Raw genomic sequence first — 22445 nt, 5'->3', positions numbered from 1 at the left:
AGTTATATATATATATTTTTTTATAATCTTAAGATAGAAGTTATATATATATATATATATATATATATATATATATATATATATATATATATATATATATATTTTAAGATAGAAGTTATATATATATATATATATTTTATAATCTTAGCTTAAAATTTTATATTTTAAAATTCTGATTTTTATTTTTGAAGTATTTATAACAAAACATTTAAATAACTTTTATTCAACAATTCAATGGTATATAGTAAGATACCTGAGACGAGCCGTCGACATCCATCATCCAGTGTTACAATCGCTTTATCCTACAGGTTTAGCAGCGCTCGTCAACCCAGATCAAACATGTTTTGCGCACGTTAAAAGTCAAATCAGATTAACTCAATCAGGTCAATCCAGGTTTAGCACTCAGTCAGGTTAAACAATGTTGGACCATGGCCCAACATTTAAGTAATTGGACTGATAGCTCACCAGAAGATGAAATAGTCAAAAAGATCTGATTAAAGATATGAATGACGCGGATTACGAACAACTAACCAAATTTTAAGGTAAACTGTTTAAGGTAAGTCTGTTATAGATTTTATTAAGGTTAAATACAAGAAAGAAAAGAAAGACCAGGTACGTTCTATTGAATACGGAGAAATACTCTATTAGGAGGAGAAGATTTTTCCTTGAAGAGTTGAGGCTTCATAACCCACATCTGACTTGAGAGTCGGAGTATCTTCGCAGGTACACCCCCCTCTATTGAAGTGGAAGCAGAGGGAACGTGACCGACATCCAGAAAGGTGAACCGGTTGTATCAGCTAAGGAGAAGTAAGAGTTCCAAACATTTAGAAGCAGCAAAGCTACACCAGCAAGGTCCGTATCTCGATCCCAAACATCTATACCGAAACAAATGGTATAATGTATTTATTGGTGCACTAAACACCACCCATCACTATTAAATTCACTCATCCATCTAAAATAAAAAACATGAAACAATAACTTGAAAGCAAACTCATTCAGGAAGCTTAGAGAGACGTGTTTTTTTGGAAATTAACTACATCTTGTACAGTAGTCTAAAAATTATAGGTTGATAGTCATTTGAAAGCTCTTTGAGTCTAGATTCCAACAAAACAAGAATCAACTCATTTGGAGTTCGGTGAAGAACGTTAAGAGCAAAACAACTAGCAAAGGTCAGAGTTGGCAAGAATATATAAAGCGTTAACTTTAACGAATAAACTACACCTACTCAGATGTCCAAAAATTACAAATTAGTAGTCATTGGAAAGTTTTTTGAGTCTAGTTTCTAATAAAAAATAATCACATCATTTGGAGGTCTGTGGAAAAAGTTATCATTAACATAGCCAACAAAGCTCAAAGTTGACAACATGTTATCTCACTCAAATTGCCTTTGGCTATTTATGTGCCAACAGGTGGATCCTGCAGCATAAGTTTTTGTACAAAACCATATTTTTGTTCGTGTAATCGTTTACAAGGCCCTTATAATCGTTTACACGAACAAAAATCTCGCTTTGTACAAAAACTTGTGCTGTAGGAACCAGCAGTGGGCACATAAGTAGTCAAAGACATTTTACGTAATTTTTTTCATATTTCTTGAATGGATGAGAGTTCTTTTTAATGTTTAAGTGTGAGTAGAGCCTGAAAATTGGGTTTTGGGTAGTCCTTGGTGGAGGAAAGACCCAATGTTGGTGTCATGACCAAGTCAGGTGAAGTCCTAAAACAAGTACATGTCATTTTGTCTCTTGTAATCGACTATAAGAGCCTTGTAAATGATTACACGAACAAAAATCTGGTTTTGTACAAAAAGTTGTGCTGCAGGACCCAATTGTGGGCACATAAGTAGCCAAAGAGATTTTTCGTAATTTTTTTCATATTTCTTCAATGAATGAGAGTTCTTTTTAATGTTTAAGTGTGAGTAGAGCTTCAAAGTTGTGCATTGTAACAACATTATATGTCATATTTCTTAATTAATAAAATGACAAATTTTCCTTTGACACCCCGAAAAATGAAAATTTTGGTCTATTTTAGGTTAATTTTTCCATTTTTTGACCCAAGAGATGATAATTAACTTCAATAGAGGACAAAGTGATTGAAATTAGTGAATGAAACATTTTCTTTAATTTTAACTCAAATTGTCTTGCATAACAATGGCTGAAACGCAGCTGACATTATGACTACATCGAACATTAAAAGTGGTAATTAACTAATCATTCTCCATAATGGCGTCCAGTTCCATAATGTGGTCGTCGCCTATTCCTAGTTGGATTTATCCTTCCTTGTGGAGGTCTAGGTGGTTCTTCTTGTGGAGGTCTAAGTGGTTCTTCCTGTGGAGGTTGTGCTTCAATATGTTCTTCACGTTCATCTCCTCCACAAGCAGCAGAGGAAGTACCTATTTCGTTATGACTTTCAACAAAATAAAACGAGTTATCATAAGGTCCCCCAATAGCGTGGGCCAAAGGTGGAGTAGGGGCATAAGTTTCAAACAAGCTTATTAACATACCATGGATGCAATATACACAACTTTATGTTTTTCTTGCGTCTACAACAACATCTTTGAAGTGTTTTGGTCATCTAGGATTTAATTGATGACAATAATATCAGTATGTGATGAGGTTATGAACAACCACAATTGAAGATATATGTAGACAAAGTCTACATAGGTAATAAATTTGCATATGATCAAAAGCAAGTAAATAATTAACATTGGCAGACCTCTTTAACACCACCACATTCACATGTCCATGCTACATACTAAATTGGTTGTAAAAAATTAAATACCACATCATTTTTGTTTTATTATGAAAGAATATAATAATAATACTAAAGAAATGAATAATTTAATAATATTTATAATAAAGTTGAATTGGAAGTATGTGTTGAAAAAAAAAGAATGGACAGTACTTTTCGCGTGCATGGAAATAGTCATATTTCACATGGCAAAAGTGAATGGGTACAACTAAATCAAATTTAGTAGACCCCATTAAATTCACCAAAATCTCCATCTGTAAAAAAATGACATCCAGTCATGCGTAATGCATGAAAATAATTAACTTTTGCACATGAAAACAATAAATGTGAATTGCTTCATAGAAAGTGGTGCAAATGTGGACAAAACATTAAGCGTGAGTTTTCAGACCTTCAGCATGTGTGAAAACAATAAATGCACTCATTCACCTCTACTTGTTTATTTTTAACCCTTACATTAAAGTGATACACAGTGTGCACAGTCAACATTTCAGCCTATAAATGAAGGAACTTCTACCTTATTCCATCAATCCAATCAAGTCACTAAGAAATCATTGTAAACAGCCATGACATCTACACCATTACATGTGTTAGTGTACTTCAATATCACTATCTTCGTAGAAGAAAACTATTCCAAAACATACATTAGTTTCCAAACAGCTTGGGTCACCATTGTTGATACGATGAGTATTGTCGAAGTGAAGCAAACAATCCTTAACCACTTCAACATGTCAACGTTAAACCAATATCAAGTTGAATTACAATACAGGTTATCAATCTACATATGTGGTGGCACTGCACATTATCGTTCATGTATAATTTCTGCAGATTACAACTTGGAGGCAATATTTTTTATGGCAACACAAAAAGTTGTGCAGGTTCATGTTGAGATAATGACATTTATTACACCAATTCAACCAAACACAACCGCTAATGAAGTTTATTACGATTTGATGAATAACTTCAATTTCTCACTAAATCTTGATTGAGGATGACCTACCTTATTTTTGAAAAATGTATTGAAGTATTGCATGTTATTTATCGTTGTTCCACTTATCTAATTTTAGTCTACACATTAGTAAATGAATGTATTATTGAAAGTGACATCATCAATTAAGCTACTGTGCAACTTTTACCTATAAAACATGCACTTATCAACCATTTACAATACACACATTCAAACATCTAAATTTACTCTTCATTGTGTTTTCTTCTCCATTCAAACATCTTCTACCACAACTTAAAAGGACCTTGTTAACATGGGTAACTACTTCTTTTTTAAATATTTTAACCAATTAAATGTCGTCTTTATTATTCTTCGTTAGCCGTAATCATTACTATTTTCTTAAATATTTTTGCAACATACGCAATGACTGAACCGCGATGTAACTATTACTACAATATCATTAGGGAAACCAATCTCGAAGCAGCAACTTTGATTGATCAAATTCCAAGACAACAATTCACACTTGCGTATGATGAGGGCAAAAGATGGGGTCACCTAACAACAAATCTAGCCGAAGCAATTAACTCAGTCCTGAAGAAGACAAGAAATTTACCAATCTCCTCCATAGTATTGGCCACATACACAAGATACAACTCCTTTTTCACAGAAAGACGGAAACAGATAACTGCAATGATAAGTGCTGGTCATGTGTATTCTAAAAAGGCCACGAAGGTCCTACAGGATGTTGATTCGAAATCAAACACCCACAGGGTTGCTGAATTTGATAGAAATACAACAAGATTCAGAGTCGAGGAGATGGTAAACCCAAGAGAAATACGACCTGCAGGAAAATTTGTTGTCAGATTGAATGAACGATGGTGTGATTGTGGGAAGTTTCAAAAGATTCATCTATCGTGTTCACATGTCTTAGCAGCTTGCAAACATGCTCATCACGACTTTAACATTTACATTAGTCCCTACTATAGGTTGGATGTCATCATGAAAGTGTACAATAATATGTTTGGGGAGCTACGACATGAAGAATATTGGCCACCATACCGAAGCACAAAAATTTGGCCTCATCCAGCCACAAAAAGGAATGCAAAGGGTAGACCAATATCATTCAGAATCAGGACTGAAATGGACATCAGGGAACGAGCACACCCACGAAATTGCTCATACTGTCAAACCCCAAGCTACACAAGAAATCATTGTCCTCACAATCCTGGCATTAGAGGGTCCATATCCCATTATGGAGATTGATTAATTAAATACTAGTTTTAATGTTCGATGTAGTCATAATGTCAATCGTATTTCAGACATTGTTATGCAAGACAATTATGTTAAAATTAAAGAAAATGTTTCATTCACTAATGTCAATCTCTTCGTCCTCTATTAAAGTGAATTATTGTGTCTTCTGTCAAAAAATGGAAAATTTGACCCAATAACTACGAATTTGTAATTTTTCCATCTAAAATAAGAAACATGAAACAATAACTGAAAAGTAAACTCATTTAGGAAGGTTAGAAAGACGTTGTTTTTGGGAAATTAACTGCTTCTAGTACAGTGGTCTAAAAATTATGGGTTGGTAGTCATTTGAAAGATCCTTGAGTCTAGATTCCAACAAAACAAGAATCAACTCATTTGGAGTTCGGTGAATAAAGTTAAGAGCAAAACAACCAGCAAAGGTCAGAGTTGGAAGGAATATATAAAGCGTTAACTTTAACAAATAAACTGAACCTACTCAGATGTCCAAAACTTACAAATTAGTAGTCATTGAAAAGCTTTTTGAGTTAGGAGGTATGTGGAAAAAGTTATCATTAAAATAGCCAGCAAAGGTCAAAGTTGACAGCATGTTATCTCACTCAAATTGCCTTTGGCTACTTATGTGCCCACAACTGGATTCTACAGCACAAGTTTTTGTACAAAACCATATTTTTGTTCGTGTAATCGTTTACAAGGCCTTTGTAATCGATTACAAGAGACAAAATGGCATACACTTGTTTCAGAACTTCACCTAACTTGGTCATGACACCAACATTGGGTCTTTCGTCCACTAAGGACTGCCCAAAACCCAATTTCCAGGCTCTACTCACACTTAAACATTAAAAAGAACTCTCATCCATTCAAGAAATATGAAAAAATTACGTAAAATGTCTTTGGCTACTTATGTGCCCACAATTGGTTCTTGCAGCACAAGTTTTTGTATAAAACAAGATTTTTGTTCGTGTAATTGATTACAAGGGCCTTGTAAACGATTACACGAATAAAAATCTGGTTTTGTACAAAAGCTTGTGCTACAAGATCCAGCTGTGGGCACATAAGTAGCCAAAGGCAATTTGAGTGAGATAACATGCTATCAACTTTGAGCTTTGCTAGCTATTTTAACGATAACTCTCTCCACCGAACTCCAAATGAGTTGATTCTTGCTTTTTTGGAATCTAGACTCAAAGAGCTTTCAAATGACAATCAACCCATAATATTTAGACCACTGTACAAGATGCAGTTAATTTCCCAAAAAAAAGTTTTTCTAAGCTTCCTAAATGAGTTTACTTTCAAGTTATTGTTTCATGTTTCTTATTTTAGATGGATGAGTGAGTTTAATGGTCATGGGTGGTGTGTAGTGCACCAATGAACACATTAGATTATTGAATTGTTGAATAAAAAGGTCAGTTAGATAATTTGCTATAAATGCTTAAAAATAAAAGTTTTTATAAAAAAAATTAAAATAGAAAATTTTAACCTAATTATTTCAGTATGGATGTGTGGGACTGAGAGACTAACCTTGTTGACGTGTCTTTGCCGCCTTTGGACGTCTATGTCACTCGCTTTCCTGCCATATGGACCGCTCCCTTGTCCTTCGATGGGTGGCTCGCGCTCCTTAAGTTTGCACCGTTTGTTCTCCTTCACCAGCAGAGGGGGGATACACCTGCAGAAGACACTCCGACGCTCAAGTTAGGCGTAGGTTATGGAGCCTTAGCTCTCAAGAAAGTGATTTTGTTATCACTGTGGAGTATTTTCGAGTGTGAGTAGAACGTACTTGACTTTTAGCCTTGGCCCTGTATTTATAGGTTATCACAAGCCTAATAAAATATAAACATACTTACCTTTAAATATATTTACCTTAAAATCTAATTAGTTGTTCATAAACAACTTTATGAATATGTTTAATCAGATATCTTTGATTATTTTATTGTCTGCTGGATTATTAGCCCAATAACTTAAATGTTGGCCCAATTGTGGCCCAACACCTTTTAACCTGGTTTGACCTAGTTGATGAGCGCTGTGGCCCAACATCATTTAACCTAGTTTGACTTGGTTGACGAGCGTTGTGGCCCAACATCATTTAACCTGGTTTGACCTGGTTGACGAGCACTGCTACAGTAGATAGACCGAACGGTCTTGGATGCTAACCGTTCGACCTAAATATCATACTATACACTTAGAATTCGGTTTCCCAAAAACCGAATTCTGACCTTAAAAAGAAGTGTGCTACTTGTGTAAATAGAAGGCATAGTGTACTATCTGCGAAATATTAAATCCGTTTTGTGCTATGTCAGGAAACAAATCTCGATCGATCCATCAAAAGAAAACGAAAATAAAACCATTTTTGTCTTCCCGTGGATTTGAACTCAGCACAAAAAATCACACATACACGTCACTTTTAATCCAGCACGATAATCTCTTATTAATTAGGATAATGATACTTTAAGAACATAGTTTTACAACAATTTGACACGAGTCACGTGTCAAAATGTGACTGGTCTACATAGAAATGAAATTAGAAAAATTAGAATGACATAGAAATAGAATTGAGGAAGGGTTTGAAGTTGCAAGCTTCATTTACTCATTTCAAAATTAATCTAAGGCAAACTTAGAGAGAGAATCCAAACCCTACAGAGAGTGTCGCTTCCTCTCACCCACTCATTTTCGTGCGTCTTCCCAAAAGCGTCGCCAAAGTGTCGCCGTTCACGAAACCCATCCACCCATTTTCATGTCCCAAAAGTATCCTGTTGAAAAATTTGGTTGATTTGGTACTTCATTTTTTAAGACCGCAATTGATTACAAAGGCAATAAATTGGATTAAATTGTTCGTGATACAACATCGTTGCATGGCCAAGGAACAATATTTATTAAAACTCATGGTGCAGAAACAACAATGATAGCAAAGGAAAAATGAGTGTCATCTTCGTAGTTTACCTCCCAATGCAAAATCTTTGCCTAAAATACCCACTAATTTTGCCTTTGCTACCATTGTTGTTTCTGCACCATGAGTTTTAATAAATATTGTTCCTTGGCCATGCAACTTTATATAAATGGCATAGTAATTGGTTTCACATTAGTTTTAAGTTGAAAAAATGATTAGAAATAAATTAGGCACTCCAAAATGAGTGTCATCTTCGTAGTTTACCTCCCTGTTCAAAATCTTTGCCTAAAATACCCACTTATTTTCCGTTTGCTACCATTGTTGTTTCTGCACCATGAGTTTTAATAAATATTGTTCCTTGGCCATGCAACTCTATATAAATGACATAGTAATTGGTTTCACATCAGTTTTAAGTTGAAAAAATGATTAGAAATAAATTAGACACTCCAAAGTGAGTGTCATCTTCGTAGTTGACCTCCCTATGTAAAAGCTTTGTTTGAAGTGTTATTATTTATTGCAAAAGATAAATATAACGTTGCGCAAGTTTCGTGCAGTTGCCAACGTTAATTTATTTTTGTTATGCAACGTGCTGCCAACGTTTTCCGCAAGCAAAGGGCTCCAACGTTTTGCAACGTTTAAATTAATTAAAATATTATTTTTCTAAAAGATATTTTGGACTTTTGGGATCATGGGCTTGATCCATGAACTCTATAAATAGGGAGCTCCTCCTCCATTCCAAAACACACAAAATTTCATTCTTTCTTATTCTCCTCTTTTCTGAGTTTCATTCTCTAGCTCTTTTTCTCTTCTAAAATTATTCTGGGTTATTCTTATACTCTGTTTAGAGTTCCTTGCTAGTTCTGATATCCTCAGAAATATCTGAGAAGTTCCTGTTGTATCCTGGGGGGCTTGCGCAATACACCGCGGATAAGTCCTTAAGGGCAGTGACCTACACGCCTCAGGAAGTATTTTGTTTGTGATCTTTATTCTACTTTTGTCAGCTTTTACAACATGAAGTACCCACTTATTTTGTTTTTGCTACCATTGTTTTTTCTGCACTATGAGTTGTAATCAATATTGTTCCTTGGCCATGCAACGATCTTGTATCACGAACAATTTAATCCAATTTATTGCCTTTGTAATAATTTGCCGTCTTCAAAAATGAAGTACCAAATCAACCAAATTTTTCAATAGGATACTTTTGGGACACGAAAATGGGTGGATGGGTTTCGTGAACGGCTACACTCCGATACTCTGGCGACGTTTTTGGGAAGACGCACGAAAATGGGTAGATGGGAGGAAGCAGCACTCTCTCTAGGGTTCGGGTTCTCTCTCTAAGTTTGCCTCAGATTAATTTTGAAATGAGAAAATAAAACCTGCAACTTCAAACCCAACATAGATTATTTTGATACTTTTGCCCCTGTGACTAGGATTTCCTCTATTCGAGTGTTGTTAGCTTTAGCAGCAATCCATAGGCTAGTGATACACCAGATGGATGTTAAAACTGCCTTTCTAAATGGTGATTTAGAAGAGGAAATTTATATGACTCAACCTGAAGGGTGTATTGTACCTGGTCAAGAGAAAAAGGTATGTAAACTTTTAAAATCTTTGTATGGATTGAAACAAGCACCAAAACAGTGGCATGAAAAACTAGATAATGTATTGTTATGTGATGGTTTTTCACCTAATGATGCTGATAAATGTGTGTACTCTAAATTTGAAAATGGTGATTGTGTCATTATATGTTTGTATGTGGATGACATGTTAATTTTTGGTACATGCAATGAGATTGTTACTAGAACTAAATTATTTCTAGGATCGAACTTTGAAATGAAAGACATGGGTGAAGCCAACGTAATTTTAGGTGTTAGAATCATAAGGAAGAGAGATAGTATATTACTATCCCAAGAACAATACATTGAGAAACTTCTTAAGAAGTTTGGGTATTATGATTTCAAACCCGTGAGTACCCCTTATGATGCTAACTCTAAATTAATGAAAAATAGAGGAGAATCATTATCTCAGCCTCAGTATGCCCAGATAATTGGGAGCTTACTGCACTTGATGAGCTTTTCTAGACCCGATATTGCTTATGCAGTAGGTAGACTAAGTAGGTACACTCAATGTCCAAATCAAGAACATTGGGATGCACTTTCCAGGCTTATGAGATACTTAAGAGGTTCAATGGATTATGCCATTGAATATAGTGGATTTCCCGCTGTACTAGAAGGGTATAGTGATGCTAACTGGATCTCTGATTCAGATGAGACAAAATCCACTAGTGGTTATGTATTCACACTTGGGGGTGGTGCGATTACATGGAGATCTTCGAGACAAACTATTATTGCAAGATCAACAATGGAATCTGAGTTTGTCGCTCTTGAGATGACTGGAAGTGAGGCTGAGTGGTTGAAAAACTTCTTAGCAAACATTCCACTAGGAATGAAACCAACCCCATCGGTGTCAATACACTGTGATTGCCAATCGACAATAGCTATAGCTAAAAACAAGAATTACAATGGAAAGAATAGACATATTCAATTGAGACATAATTTGGTGAAGCAGCTGCTAAAGAGTGGAACTATTTCCATTGACTATGTGAAGTCAGAACGGAATCTAGCCGATCCTCTGACAAAACCCTTGGGAAGAAATATGATCTTAGAAACATCGAGGGGAATGGGACTTAAGCCACTAGCAAACAAACAAGTGATGGTAACCCAACCTTTGTGACTGGAGATCCCATGAATAAGGTTCATATGGGTAAAAACAAGTCATTTGTTAGTTCTGATAGCACTAATTTGATTTTAAATCAAATATGTCCATTCCTATGGTGTGTGTGAAAGTGCTAGAGACTGCATAATTGAGAGGTTAAACTTTGTAATTAAACAAAGTTTTTAATGATCTTCATATCCCTTACGGGTGGTGTATGACTTGCAGCATACATTTGATGAAATCACCTATATGAGTGTCAAGTGGGGCCGCTTGCATGAGATATTGGCATGATCTCTAGAGCACTCATGAATACCGGGCACGCGCATGGCCTATTAAGCGCATCACAGCGATAACAGCAAAGATTGTGGGGGTGTAATGTGATTGATAAACCTCTAACACACTCAAGTATCTTTGGTTCATATAGCTTGCTATACCAACTATATTGTGTGTTAAGTTTATCGTTCTAGGACTGGTTCATATAGCTTGATATACCAGCTCTGATGCATTACATCTTATAAAACCCAGGATATTTTTTCTTTCTTTCTTTCAATCATTGTTTCTTATCTTTTGCAATATATGGGGGATTGTTATTATTTATTGCAAAAGATAAATATAACGTTGCGCAAGTTTCGTGCAGTTGCCAACGTTAATTTATTTTTGTTATGCAACGTGCTGCCAACGTTTTCCGCAAGCAAAGGGCTCCAACGTTTTGCAACGTTTAAATTAATTAAAATATTATTTTTCTAAAAGATATTTTGGACTTTTGGGATCATGGGCTTGATCCATGAACTCTATAAATAGGGAGCTCCTCCTCCATTCCAAAACACACAAAATTTCATTCTTTCTTATTCTCCTCTTTTCTGAGTTTCATTCTCTAGCTCTTTTTCTCTTCTAAAATTATTCTGGATTATTCTTATACTCTGTTTAGAGTTCCTTGCTAGTTCTGATATCCTCAGAAATATCTGAGAAGTTCCTGTTGTATCCTGGGGGGCTTGCGCAATACACCGCGGATAAGTCCTTAAGGGCAGTGACCTACACGCCTCAGGAAGTATTTTGTTTGTGATCTTTATTCTACTTTTGTCAGCTTTTACAACATGAAGTACCCACTTATTTTGTTTTTGCTACCATTGTTTTTTCTGCACTATGAGTTGTAATCAATATTGTTCCTTGGCCATGCAACGATCTTGTATCACGAACAATTTAATCCAATTTATTGCCTTTGTAATAATTTGCCGTCTTCAAAAATGAAGTACCAAATCAACCAAATTTTTCAATAGGATACTTTTGGGACACGAAAATGGGTGGATGGGTTTCGTGAACGGCTACACTCCGATACTCTGGCGACGTTTTTGGGAAGACGCACGAAAATTGGTAGATGGGAGGAAGCAGCACTCTCTCTAGGGTTCGGGTTCTCTCTCTAAGTTTGCCTCAGATTAATTTTGAAATGAGAAAATAAAACCTGCAACTTCAAACCCTTCCTCAATTGTGTTTCCATGTCATTCTAATTTTTCTAATTTCATTTCCATGTGGACCAGTCACATTTTGACACGTGACATGTGTCAAAATGTTCTCAAACTATATTGTTAAAGTATCATTATCCTATTAATTAAACCACATATTACTCATAATAACAAATCTTTTCTAAGAAAAATTTATAAACCACATAAAAATATTTGATTGTCATTTTTAAATGTTCAAACTCATTAACATGTTATTTTGTATGTAATATAAAAAAATTTATCTTTTTTATTTTCTTTTGATTTTTAATTTTGGTTTTATATAATTTTTCTTATTTTATTAACAATTTTCATAATCTCTTGCCAGTTTAACTATCATATTTGAAAAGTTATTTTTTAAAAAACTTTCAAAGTAATTTTCATCTTATAGTACTGTTAATTATAGGTTTGTTTTCTTGTTCAAGTTCATTGAAATATGTATCAAACTATTTTTAAGATGTATATTTAATTATTTTTATTCTTTTTTAATATTTTTATTTCTGATTTAGTTTCATTACATAAAATATTTTTTTGATAATTTTTTATATAATTAATTTTATTTTTTAATTAATTTTGTATTTATAGTTTTATCAGTGCAATTATAAAAAAATATTTTGTAATTTATTAACTATAACATAATAATTTAATGTTATTATTATAAATCTTCTTTGTCATTGTAAATATAAATTAAAATTTAAAAAATAAATATTTATGTTAAATTTCAATTATTATTAGTTTAATTTTTATTTTTATTTTGTTTTAACAATAAATTATTACTTTTTTAATGTATAAAAGAAATATTTAATTAAAATTTAGATAGTCACTAAAAAAGATATTTAAAATATTTTCGAATTAAAGTACTTATTTTTTTATAACTTTTTAAAAATATTTTTTTTTATTAATTGTATTTCATTAACTTTGAATTTAATAAATATTTAAGTTTTAAGAAATTTTATTTAATATTATAATTTGATATAAATATAACTATAATTATTTTTAAATATTTAATATTAAAAAAAATATTTTTTATATTAAATATTTTATAATATTATAATTCCCATTAGCCATGAAATAGACCTATAACCATCACATCTATGCATGCTAACATATAACAGGTTTTACGTATATTTACTACTACCATTACCCATAGACAAACAGAGTAAGGCCATGGGCACTTACAAGACATAGAACATTGTACACACGTTAACATCTAATGTTGCATCGTAGTATAATTAATTAGTGTCCAATCATATAGTTCAGAGTTAATAATTATAAAGTTAATAATTAGTGTCCAACAAGTACATAAGCATCGGGTTTAATAAAAATTCCATTTTAAATTCGTAAAACCTGAGCATAACATCAATTGTAATTCTTACAAATCTTACAGCATTACATTGTATCAACAAAATATGTATATAATAGTCAGGAATCATAAAGCAAACGGAATTTACACAAATATCAATTCTTTGAATCCTAGAAATTAAACTCATATGTAAGGTTTTTGTATAAAGAAGAAAAAGAATGGGGAAGTTAACTAATCAGCCTATGGACTTTAACCTCTTCAAGACTTATCTTCTTTGCCCTAATCACCCCACAAATACCTCAATCACACATATAATCATGCAGTGTCAACCACTAAATCAAATGTAATTTGTTGATAATATACTCATTTATTATTATTTTAAGTCTTTTTTTCTGTTAAATATATTTATTATTATTATTATTTTCTTTTATTTATTTACTTATTTTAAAATTAATTATTTTACTCCAAAAATTATTTTCTTTTGTTTTTCTCAAGGCATAATCATATTCACCAAAGAATAAATTTTTTTTATTACCATGAATATAGATTGAAATTTAAAAGATAAAAAACTTATGTCAAATTTAAACTATTATTTATTAATATATAAAAAAAAGATTTAATTAGAATTTAGATAAAGCGAGTAAAGAAATATTTAAAAATATTTTTAAACTAAGATAATTATTTTTTTATAATTTCTAAGAATATTTTTATTTTTATCGATTTTATTTTATTGACTTTGTGAATTTAATAAATATTTCGATTTAAGAAAATGTATTTGATATTTTAGTTTAATATATATATATATATATTGTTTTTTAAATATTTCATAATATTATTTTTTTCTTATTTGTTTTTAAATAATTGATTGATATTACTTGACGAGGATGAAGATGAAAAAAATATTATACCTGTTAAATAAAATAATTTTTTACTTTTAGGAATATATATATGGATGATGAAACTCGGTCACTTCCCACCTCATTATTATCTCTAACCTCTAATAACATTTCATTGTTAAATTACGATAATAAGTGTTGTTGTAAAAAGAGAAAATCCTCATAATTAAAAAATAATAATTCTCTGTAGAATACGATGCATGAATTTTGGAAATTGTTGGCATAATTTCAATGGTTGTGGCTTGCAAGGAGCAAATACTATCATCTTTCGTTAAAGTCGTGGTTAAAAAAGACATTTAGACGATTTTGGCAGATGAAGACACAACACATTTGGAAATTGGAATTCAGAGGGGACTTTTAAACATTGACTTAATTATTCTAGAACCATCTTAAATTTAAAAAATACTTCATCAACTCTATAATTTTTTAAATAAAATATATTATAGTTTCTAAGTATTTTAGAATATTGTTAACTCAACCGAACTATTTAAATTATTTAAACTATTAATAATAAATGTATTATTTTAGGTAAATCTTTTAATATGTTAAACTATGATTTATTTTAGTGTTAGTGGTTCTTGGTAATTTAATTTTTAATAACAAATTAAAATAATAGTTGAGTTTAGTTTTCTTTTCCAAACAGTTTAATTTTGTATACAATTCAAGAAATAAATATGCAACACTTTGTAGTGTTTTATGTTTATCTTTATATCATTATTTCCAAACATTATCAACCCATAACGTCTACGTTAGTGTGTATAGAATTTTTTGTCTGAAACATAGACTATTGAATTATAGTTAACTAATCCTTCACGATTTCTCCAGACACAACTTTGAATACAAATAGAAAACGAAGCTCCTCTTTCTCCTCCAAAGCCATAGCCAAAAAATGAAGGTTTCTAGTAGCCATGGCATTGCGCACAACCTCTACCACCCCTCTCTTGGTTTGAGCAACATCAACAACAGCCACATGGTTTCATGTAAAAATCCCTTCACTTTGAAGGTGAGGACTACTTATTTGCGAAACCATAATTCATATTCAGCACACCAAATGAAGGGTAGTGGGAGTTTTGTGGTGGGTTGTGGAAGTTGGAGTGTGGTGAGAGAGTTGGAGAAAGAGTTAGAAGCAGAGATGGAGAAAAAGGAAGGTGGAGAGAGTGTGATGGGAAGGTATAGGCACAAATGTGGGGAAGGGAAAGGGGTGTTGGACATGTTGGAGTGTTTGGAGAAGGAAGCTATTATGGGTGAAGATGAGGGAAAGGACCCTATGGATTATAACCGTAGGGCTCACATATTTCATGCAAGCTCTAGAATCTTTCAAGCTTTCAAGGAACTCAACGACAAAACCCTGTGACTGTGATTTTACTTTTTGCAATAGAAATAAATAAAGCTATCAAGACAATAATGACCAATTGGATCTTGATTACCTTGTACACATGGATAATATCATAATATCACTACACTTATTGTTTACAGTTCTCCATGTGATATTCTGCATTTCCATTCATTTCATCCATCTGTCACAGCGTGGCTTAGCACTTATAGTGGCCCAAGAGCTATTAGATTTTGGTTTAAATCTCTCTGAGTTTCCCTGCTCCTCGTCACATTGGTTATGTTACGTTATTGAAGCCGCAATCAGAAATTTTGATATCTAAACTCTATATTTCTTAATTATTTTTCATGCTGGTTATGAAAAGCATTTACTTAAATTTATGATTAACTATGTCGGCTATTTCATTCTCAATAATTAATATAATTATTATACACATAATTTTTTAAAAGAATTTCTTATTAATTTTTCAGTATATTTTTCTTAATCGAAAAATCAAAAATGCTTATTAGAGTTTATATTAAATATATAAAAAACGGAAAGGAGATTTTAAATACATGTCTTCTCTTATAATTAATAGATTTAATTAAGTTTTAAATTATGGTAAATTTAGGAATTTTCAATCGAATCTTTCAACTAAGACCTATCTATAGCTGACCATTTCGTTTCCAAATCATCAAGGTTGAATAGCTTTAAGTTCTATATAAGCAGAACCTGAGAAAAACAATGGAGAAATTTTATAAAAGATGAACTTCTAACGTTACAGCGAACTACAGTAATACGAAAACCTGAGTTAAAACCGAAAAAGAATAAAAGTACATTTTTTTTCTGCCTAAAAATTTTCTACATGTAACAGTCTGATAGAAAATTCCGGCACGACTGCTATTCGAAACCATAACGACACTCGTACCTTCTTCATACCCTAAATTGGTAACAAATGGCAAAGCTCTAGTGTGACACACAACTGCACTAACAGAACTTCCAACGGTTATTGCAGACAACACAAGTGACATAGGTTGTCATAGGTTCATCAGCACTGCGAGTCTGCATTTGGTAATAGGTGCACTTTCTTTGACCACATCGGCCACACTTAAATTGATCGGTTGTAGCTTTTGGTTGCATTCCACGTTCACATTCAAACAAAGCTTTCTCAGTGATTTTCTGATTTTCCTGCTTCCTTTGCTCACTAGCCATTTCTGCTGAGCTCATGTTGATCAGTTGCTCAGGCTCAACAACACCAAGCAGAACTTTTCTCCGGAAATCAGGGTTATTTGAATCCTTAAGGTTAAACATTAAGGACCTGTACTTGACCTTCTGCGCTCCATTTGAAGGACCCCATTTTTCAAATAATACAGACTCCACTGTCACAGCAACTCGAATAGGATCAGAAGCATTGACAATCTCTACAAGATCTTCATCAGCCTCTCCAGAGACCTTGGACAAAGCCTCATGGAGAAGTTCCCTTATTTTGTCTCGCGTTGCATCGTTAGATTTGATCATAGTTGTTAGCTTTGGGGGAGTTGCAGAACTGGATGAAAATTTCTTTGTTCCAGAGAATGGCTTTACCTCCTTGGCTGACTTTTCCACCTTGACACTTGCAGCACGATCAGTTTTCTCATTCTTGACATCATTTTGTGCCTTTTTCATACTTTCTGACTTTGATGTACCATTCCTATCATTTCTCTCAGCCTTGACAGTTTCACCTTTTTCAACTTTCACCGAAGGACTTTTCTGCATTTTCCCAGGTTTAGATCTCTCCCCATTAGCTGATTCAACTTTACTATCAACACCCCCGTTTTTATTTTTGCTTGTTTCCTTGATAATTATGCCTTTCCATATCTCAATTAGGTCAACAGCAAAAGCCCGAATTGTCTGCCTTGGGTGCTTAGTGAGAATTTTAAGATGTTTCCCTACCTGAAAAATGACATTAGAAAAAAGGCATATTTAAGTTTGAAATCAAGAAGATTTGAGATCAGTTTAGTGTTCCCATATTTTTTGAGGGTAGGAATTCACTATAAATGAAAAATAAATGCTAAACCTGTTCCTAATGTTTTTCTTCCCAACTTAAGGCAGCGATACCAAACTGATCCCTGAGGTGCTGTCATCCCCATCCCATCACATGATCAGAATGCAAAGTTCACAAACACAGAAGCCAGCAACATAGTAATATCCATAAACATTCCAAAGTTTTTATATGCTACAAATATTCTAGAAAATTATCTTGTTCATCTAAATACTTAGGTTTCTGCACTATCTGATTTAGTTATTTGTTTCATTTTGGAGCTCTAACTTGTTTCTCCATTTTAATCTCTGAACCGATGGATCCTCCACTGGCAACTTAGGATAGAATAAGAACTTGAATTTAAAAGTTAAATTACAATAGAGCTTTCCAACATTGATAGCAGGCTTATGATTTTGATTATCAAGAAAGTACATATTTACTAAGCCAGGATGCACAAATACCCACCAGAACGAAATTATAACAAGAAACAAAGTTCAAAGCAAGGCCCATCTTCTGGAGCATTAGTCCAAAAAGCCAACAGAGCACAGAAGCCACACACGTAGAAAGGGAGTTGTGTAGTACCAATTCACTAAACTAGTGTATATCGTGCAAGACCCATTTGTTACATGCCCATTTGTTACATGCAAACAAAACACTCCAATCTGCAAACCCATCCTAGTAGAAATTATATTAATAGACATGAATTGAAATTTGTCAAAGAGAAAAAGGAAAAGTATGAGAAGGGGGTGTTGAAAAAATCCTTCGAAATAGATGCATAAGGGAGTGGAGAAGACAAATGAATGAATATAATTGATTTGGGATATAAAATAGGTGTGATTTGATTTAATTTGATAATCAAAACTTGTGCTCGTAAATGCTAAAAAAATTGTCTCTTGTCCTTAATGAGAATCACAGGGCATCAACCATACCGAAAATGTTGTGTCTTGTCCTTAATGAGAAATATTATATTGAAGGATAAAATGAAAAATAATAAAAGAAAATAAATTATACTTTTAATGAGTTCCAATCGTGAGGGGTTTGATTTCAATATCAAATCATATTATTTCCAATTTCAATGTTTCCACACACAAATAAAAATTGCTTTCCATAATCCACGACAAATCCCACAACAATTCTCTCGTGGGTAACATTACAACACTTGATAAATCCAGCTTCATCCCCAAATTCAGGGCGATACTAAAATTCTTTATTGAAGAGGTTAGTTGAGGGAACACAACTAAAACTTTTATAGCCCCAACATTATGAAAACTTAATCTTAACACCTAAAGATGCCTATAACACGGCCGCACCTTATAACTGCAAGACCCAATTCCTGTAATGCATAAAAAAGTTACTCTAATCTTCGCATTTAACCTTCTCAATAACGATTGATCAGAAATTTGACCCCATCCTACCCCAAACACGCAACAAAGAAATATAGTGTTTCTTCCTTCTTTCAACCACAATCTATTCGCAGAACCAAGTGTACGAAAAAAAACCCAAATGATAAAGCAATGCAAATCCATTTCAAAGCACATAACACACAAAAAAGCAAACATTATACGGTGTAGATATGTATTGGGTCTCATTGGGTTTTCAATGAAACCCTAACAGTTATAAGACGGCAACCACGTCTCATGACACAACATTGCAAGCACATGTTTCACACACACAAACACAGCACCTCAAATTGCCAAATCAATCCTGCATTTTCTAATTGAATAATAAACCCAAAAAAATACATAAAAAAGACACAAAAACTAATAGGAAGAAACGAGAAAAATGACCTGAGTGTTAACAAGAATCTTATAATTAACGGGAAATTTCTTAAGCTGTTCCAGGGCATCGATGCATCGGCTCTCCTCGTGCTCAGCGTCGCCGGAGAGGGCCGCGTCCGCCGCCTTCTTCGCGGCGTCATACAATTCCACCAGTTCCTTCTCCATCAAACCCGACCCCTCTCACCTCCTGATTCCCCAATCATATCAAAACCACAATAAAACAAAACAATTGAATAAAAAAGGTGAAAATTTGAGCGAGGAAACATTAGAGAAGAGAGTGAGAACTCACTAACAAGAATGGTGCCTGACGCTGCTGTTGTTGTTGTCTCTTGCGGCGGCCGTGTCGCCAGTGAAAGGAAGAAAAGAAATCTGAGGTAACGAGACAGTGTGAAATATAAAGGGAGGGATCATCACGGATCAAACAGATCCTACGGTTAGTATTGCGTCTTGTGTCTTAGGCGAGCGAACATTCTCGATCCGGTAATTCAGATAATGTTAATTTCTACTGAAAAGGCAAGCAAATATATATTTTTATATTATTTCCGTTTCCTTTAAATATTATAAAGAATCTTTCATCTTTTTAAGTGTCATCTGTTTTTTTTTAATATGTAAAGTCATTTTAATTTAATAATAAATAGTGTATAAAGTTATTCAAAATATCTTAATTAGTTAATACTGTAAAAAAAGGTATATACCCCTATATGAAAATTAAACTCTTTTAATATGTGGGCGGATAGTGTTAGAGTTTAATAATCACTTGTTGTGTTGAAATATATGTAAATAATGCATATTTTTACACAGAATTAATTCCAAAGTAAAATAATTATTTAACCCCTTTTTTCAGAAAAAAAAATATTTTAATTGAAAATTATGAATATTAAATATAAATCATTAAGAATATTTTAAAGAGTTATTGAATTTGAAAATATTTACTTTGCAGGTTTATTTTTTGGGATGGAAAAGAATTTGAAGGGGTCATAAGGTGTTTAAGATGTGGTTGGAAACAGTCATATATATGTTTATTATTTATTTTTAGTTGGATAAATGAATGAAAAATAATATTTCTAAATTGAAGCAAACTTTTTTTCTTTTTTCAAGTAGTTTGCTTTTATTTTTCTCTGTTATTTTGTCTGTCTTTTAGGGTTGGAAGAACCTGAAAGATACTTGGCGTCTGTAGATAGTTTAAAGCAGAACCTATATAAACAGTATCACCTAACACTCACACGTGCAAGGAATTACCCGAATTGGAAGAAAGAAGCATCTTGAATTTGAAGGGCTACTTGATTAAACTCATTATGGAAACTTTTATTTGATTTTTCTTATAAATATTATAGATGTATTAAAAATAATGTGTCAGTCATTATTGAAAGTTAGAGCTGACAAAAAATAATATTAAAAGTGAAACTGTTTAGATTATTTTTACAGAGAAAAGTTAAATACATTTTTTATTTTAGTTTAGTTTATTTATTATTATTTTTTTTTATTATAATAAAAAAATCTAAATACTATATTAAAATTAATGAGATAATTAACATTTACTACATTAAATTATATATATATATAATAACCTAAAAAATATTGGTAAGTATATTAAAATAATGAGACCGAATATTTTAGTATAAAATAATTTTATAATATAAATAAAATTTTTTAAATTCGTCTCATCTTCTAAAATATAGTCTATCTCTATAAAACATTTTCTCTTTGTTTTCTCTCACTTCTCTATGATTTTTATTCCTAAGTCATCTATTCAACGATCAGGAGGTGTCTAGGTGATCCTTGCGGTAATGGTATCTATCTGACCGATCAATTTATTGATTAGAGCAAGTAAGTTTTCATCCATTTTCTAGGTATTTTCTTGACTCTTGATCATGCAAGAGAAATCTGTTTTGGATGTGTTGAGAGTTTATCTACCTTGATTCTTTGTTCAATCGAGGTTCTAAGGTTGGTCTCTAATCACCAATCGGTAATTTGTAGGTTTTTTTAGAGATTCCTTGTAGAGGAAGCAACTGTCGAGGATTTATAGAACTGTGAAGGTTTTAAGAGGTAAGGGAAGCTAAAGTTTGCTTTAATTTGGTAATTAATTGTGCATGTTTGAAGAGTTTATGAGTATTGAACTGGTTGAACTAAATTTTTGTTTCAGTATAGAGGTATAATATTCAATTTGACTATTTTGAGTGTGAAGTGATGAATTATGATTGTGAACTGTATGGAATGATGTTTAGTTTGTTATTGAATGTGTAATATGTTAGTAATCTGTGATAAAAAGGTATGGTGATGAATAGGTATAATGTATCTTTATTTAGAACTAGTTTTCAAGGAAGTGGATTAGTGAAAACTTGAGTTGGGAGTTCTAGGCTCAAATGGTCAGTTTGGGGAGTCTTGGCAAGTCATATGAGACTTGTTGGAGTTCCTAAGTTGTTTGAAATTGTGCTAAAAATGGTCGAATTCAATTTAGGTCCATAAGTTGAGGCTTGGTAGATTTTGAAGTTTAATCTTGTTAGTAAACACTTTAGAATGAGTTTAGGATGGTTTAGACACAATTGTTTAAGCATAATTGTGCATATAACACGATCTAGGAGGATTAGAAGTTGGAAAAATTATATCAAATTGGTTGAGATTGGTGCATGTTGCAAATTTTGAAGTTTAATGTTGCATAATTATACAGACTCGCTGAGCGAGTGGTCGTGAGGTCTAAAACACCGTTTGTGGATTTGCCTAGCGAGTTGGGTCGTTGGGTGAGTGGTCGTGAGGTCTGGACCATTGTTTGTGGATTCGCCTAACGAGTTGGGTCGTTGGGCGAGTGGTCATGAGGTCTGGACCAGTGTATGTGGATTCGCCTAGCGAGTTGGGTCGTTTGGCGAGTGGTCATGAGGTTTGGACCACTGTTGTGGATTCGCCTAGCAAGTTGGGTCGTTGGGCGAATGGTTGAAAGTTTTGGATTAATGTCATTTTATTCACACAACGAACTGGGTCGCTAAGCAAGAGGTTGGGTCTAGGATTAATGTCAGTTTATTCGCACAGCGAGCTAGGTCGCTAAACGAGGGAACTTTGTGGTCGCTCAGTGACCAAACTCGCTGAGCGACTAGTTCA

The 22445-nt window shown here is 33.1% G+C and overlaps 3 protein-coding genes across 4 annotated transcripts; 2 read left to right on the top strand and 1 right to left on the bottom strand.

Moving 5' to 3' along the window:
- The first annotated feature begins 4001 nt into the window (after window positions 1-4001).
- Window positions 4002-4951, top strand: LOC148203856 (uncharacterized). Its single transcript, XM_088107787.1, has 2 exons — window positions 4002-4005; window positions 4068-4951. The coding sequence occupies exons 1-2, from the start codon at window positions 4002-4004 to the stop codon at window positions 4949-4951; spliced, it is 888 nt and encodes a 295-aa protein (XP_087963913.1).
- Window positions 4952-15014: 10063 nt separating this feature from the next.
- On the top strand, window positions 15015-15717 carry LOC148203855 (uncharacterized). Its single transcript, XM_088107956.1, has one exon. It carries the CDS (start codon window positions 15132-15134, stop codon window positions 15594-15596), a length of 465 nt encoding a protein of 154 aa, XP_087964082.1. The 5' UTR covers window positions 15015-15131; the 3' UTR covers window positions 15597-15717.
- A 570-nt stretch (window positions 15718-16287) lies between these two features.
- Window positions 16288-19798, bottom strand: TFIIS (transcript elongation factor IIS). Of its 2 annotated transcripts, none has more exons than XM_047307428.2 (3): window positions 19642-19798; window positions 19362-19539; window positions 16288-17486 (listed from the first exon to the last, which is right to left on the bottom strand). In XM_047307428.2, the coding sequence occupies exons 2-3, from the start codon at window positions 19515-19517 to the stop codon at window positions 16542-16544; spliced, it is 1101 nt and encodes a 366-aa protein (XP_047163384.2). In that variant the 5' UTR covers window positions 19518-19539; window positions 19642-19798; the 3' UTR covers window positions 16288-16541. The 2 variants fall into 2 exon arrangements, with proteins under 2 accessions (XP_047163384.2, XP_087962727.1); XM_088106601.1 differs by having other exon boundaries at window positions 19646-19788.
- Between the last annotated feature and the right edge of the window lie 2647 nt (window positions 19799-22445).

The sequence above is a fragment of the Vigna umbellata genome, chromosome 2, assembly GCF_029865625.1.
Source record: "Vigna umbellata cultivar VRB3 chromosome 2, Vumbellata_1.0, whole genome shotgun sequence".
NCBI lineage: Eukaryota > Viridiplantae > Streptophyta > Magnoliopsida > Fabales > Fabaceae > Vigna > Vigna umbellata.
Note: the sequence above shows the minus strand (reverse complement) of the source record. Positions and strands in the feature narration are given on the sequence as shown.

Bases quoted from the DNA above. Each gene is read 5' to 3' on its own strand.
- LOC148203855 (XM_088107956.1), top strand. From the start codon at position 15,132: ATGAAGGTTTCTAGTAGCCATGGCATTGCGCACAACCTCTACCACCCC.
- TFIIS (XM_047307428.2), bottom strand. From the start codon at position 19,517: ATGGAGAAGGAACTGGTGGAATTGTATGACGCCGCGAAGAAGGCGGCG. The intron at 17,487-19,361 runs GTCATTTTTCTC...GTCATTTTTCAG, and splicing joins AGATTCTTGTTAACACTCAG to GTAGGGAAACATCTTAAAAT.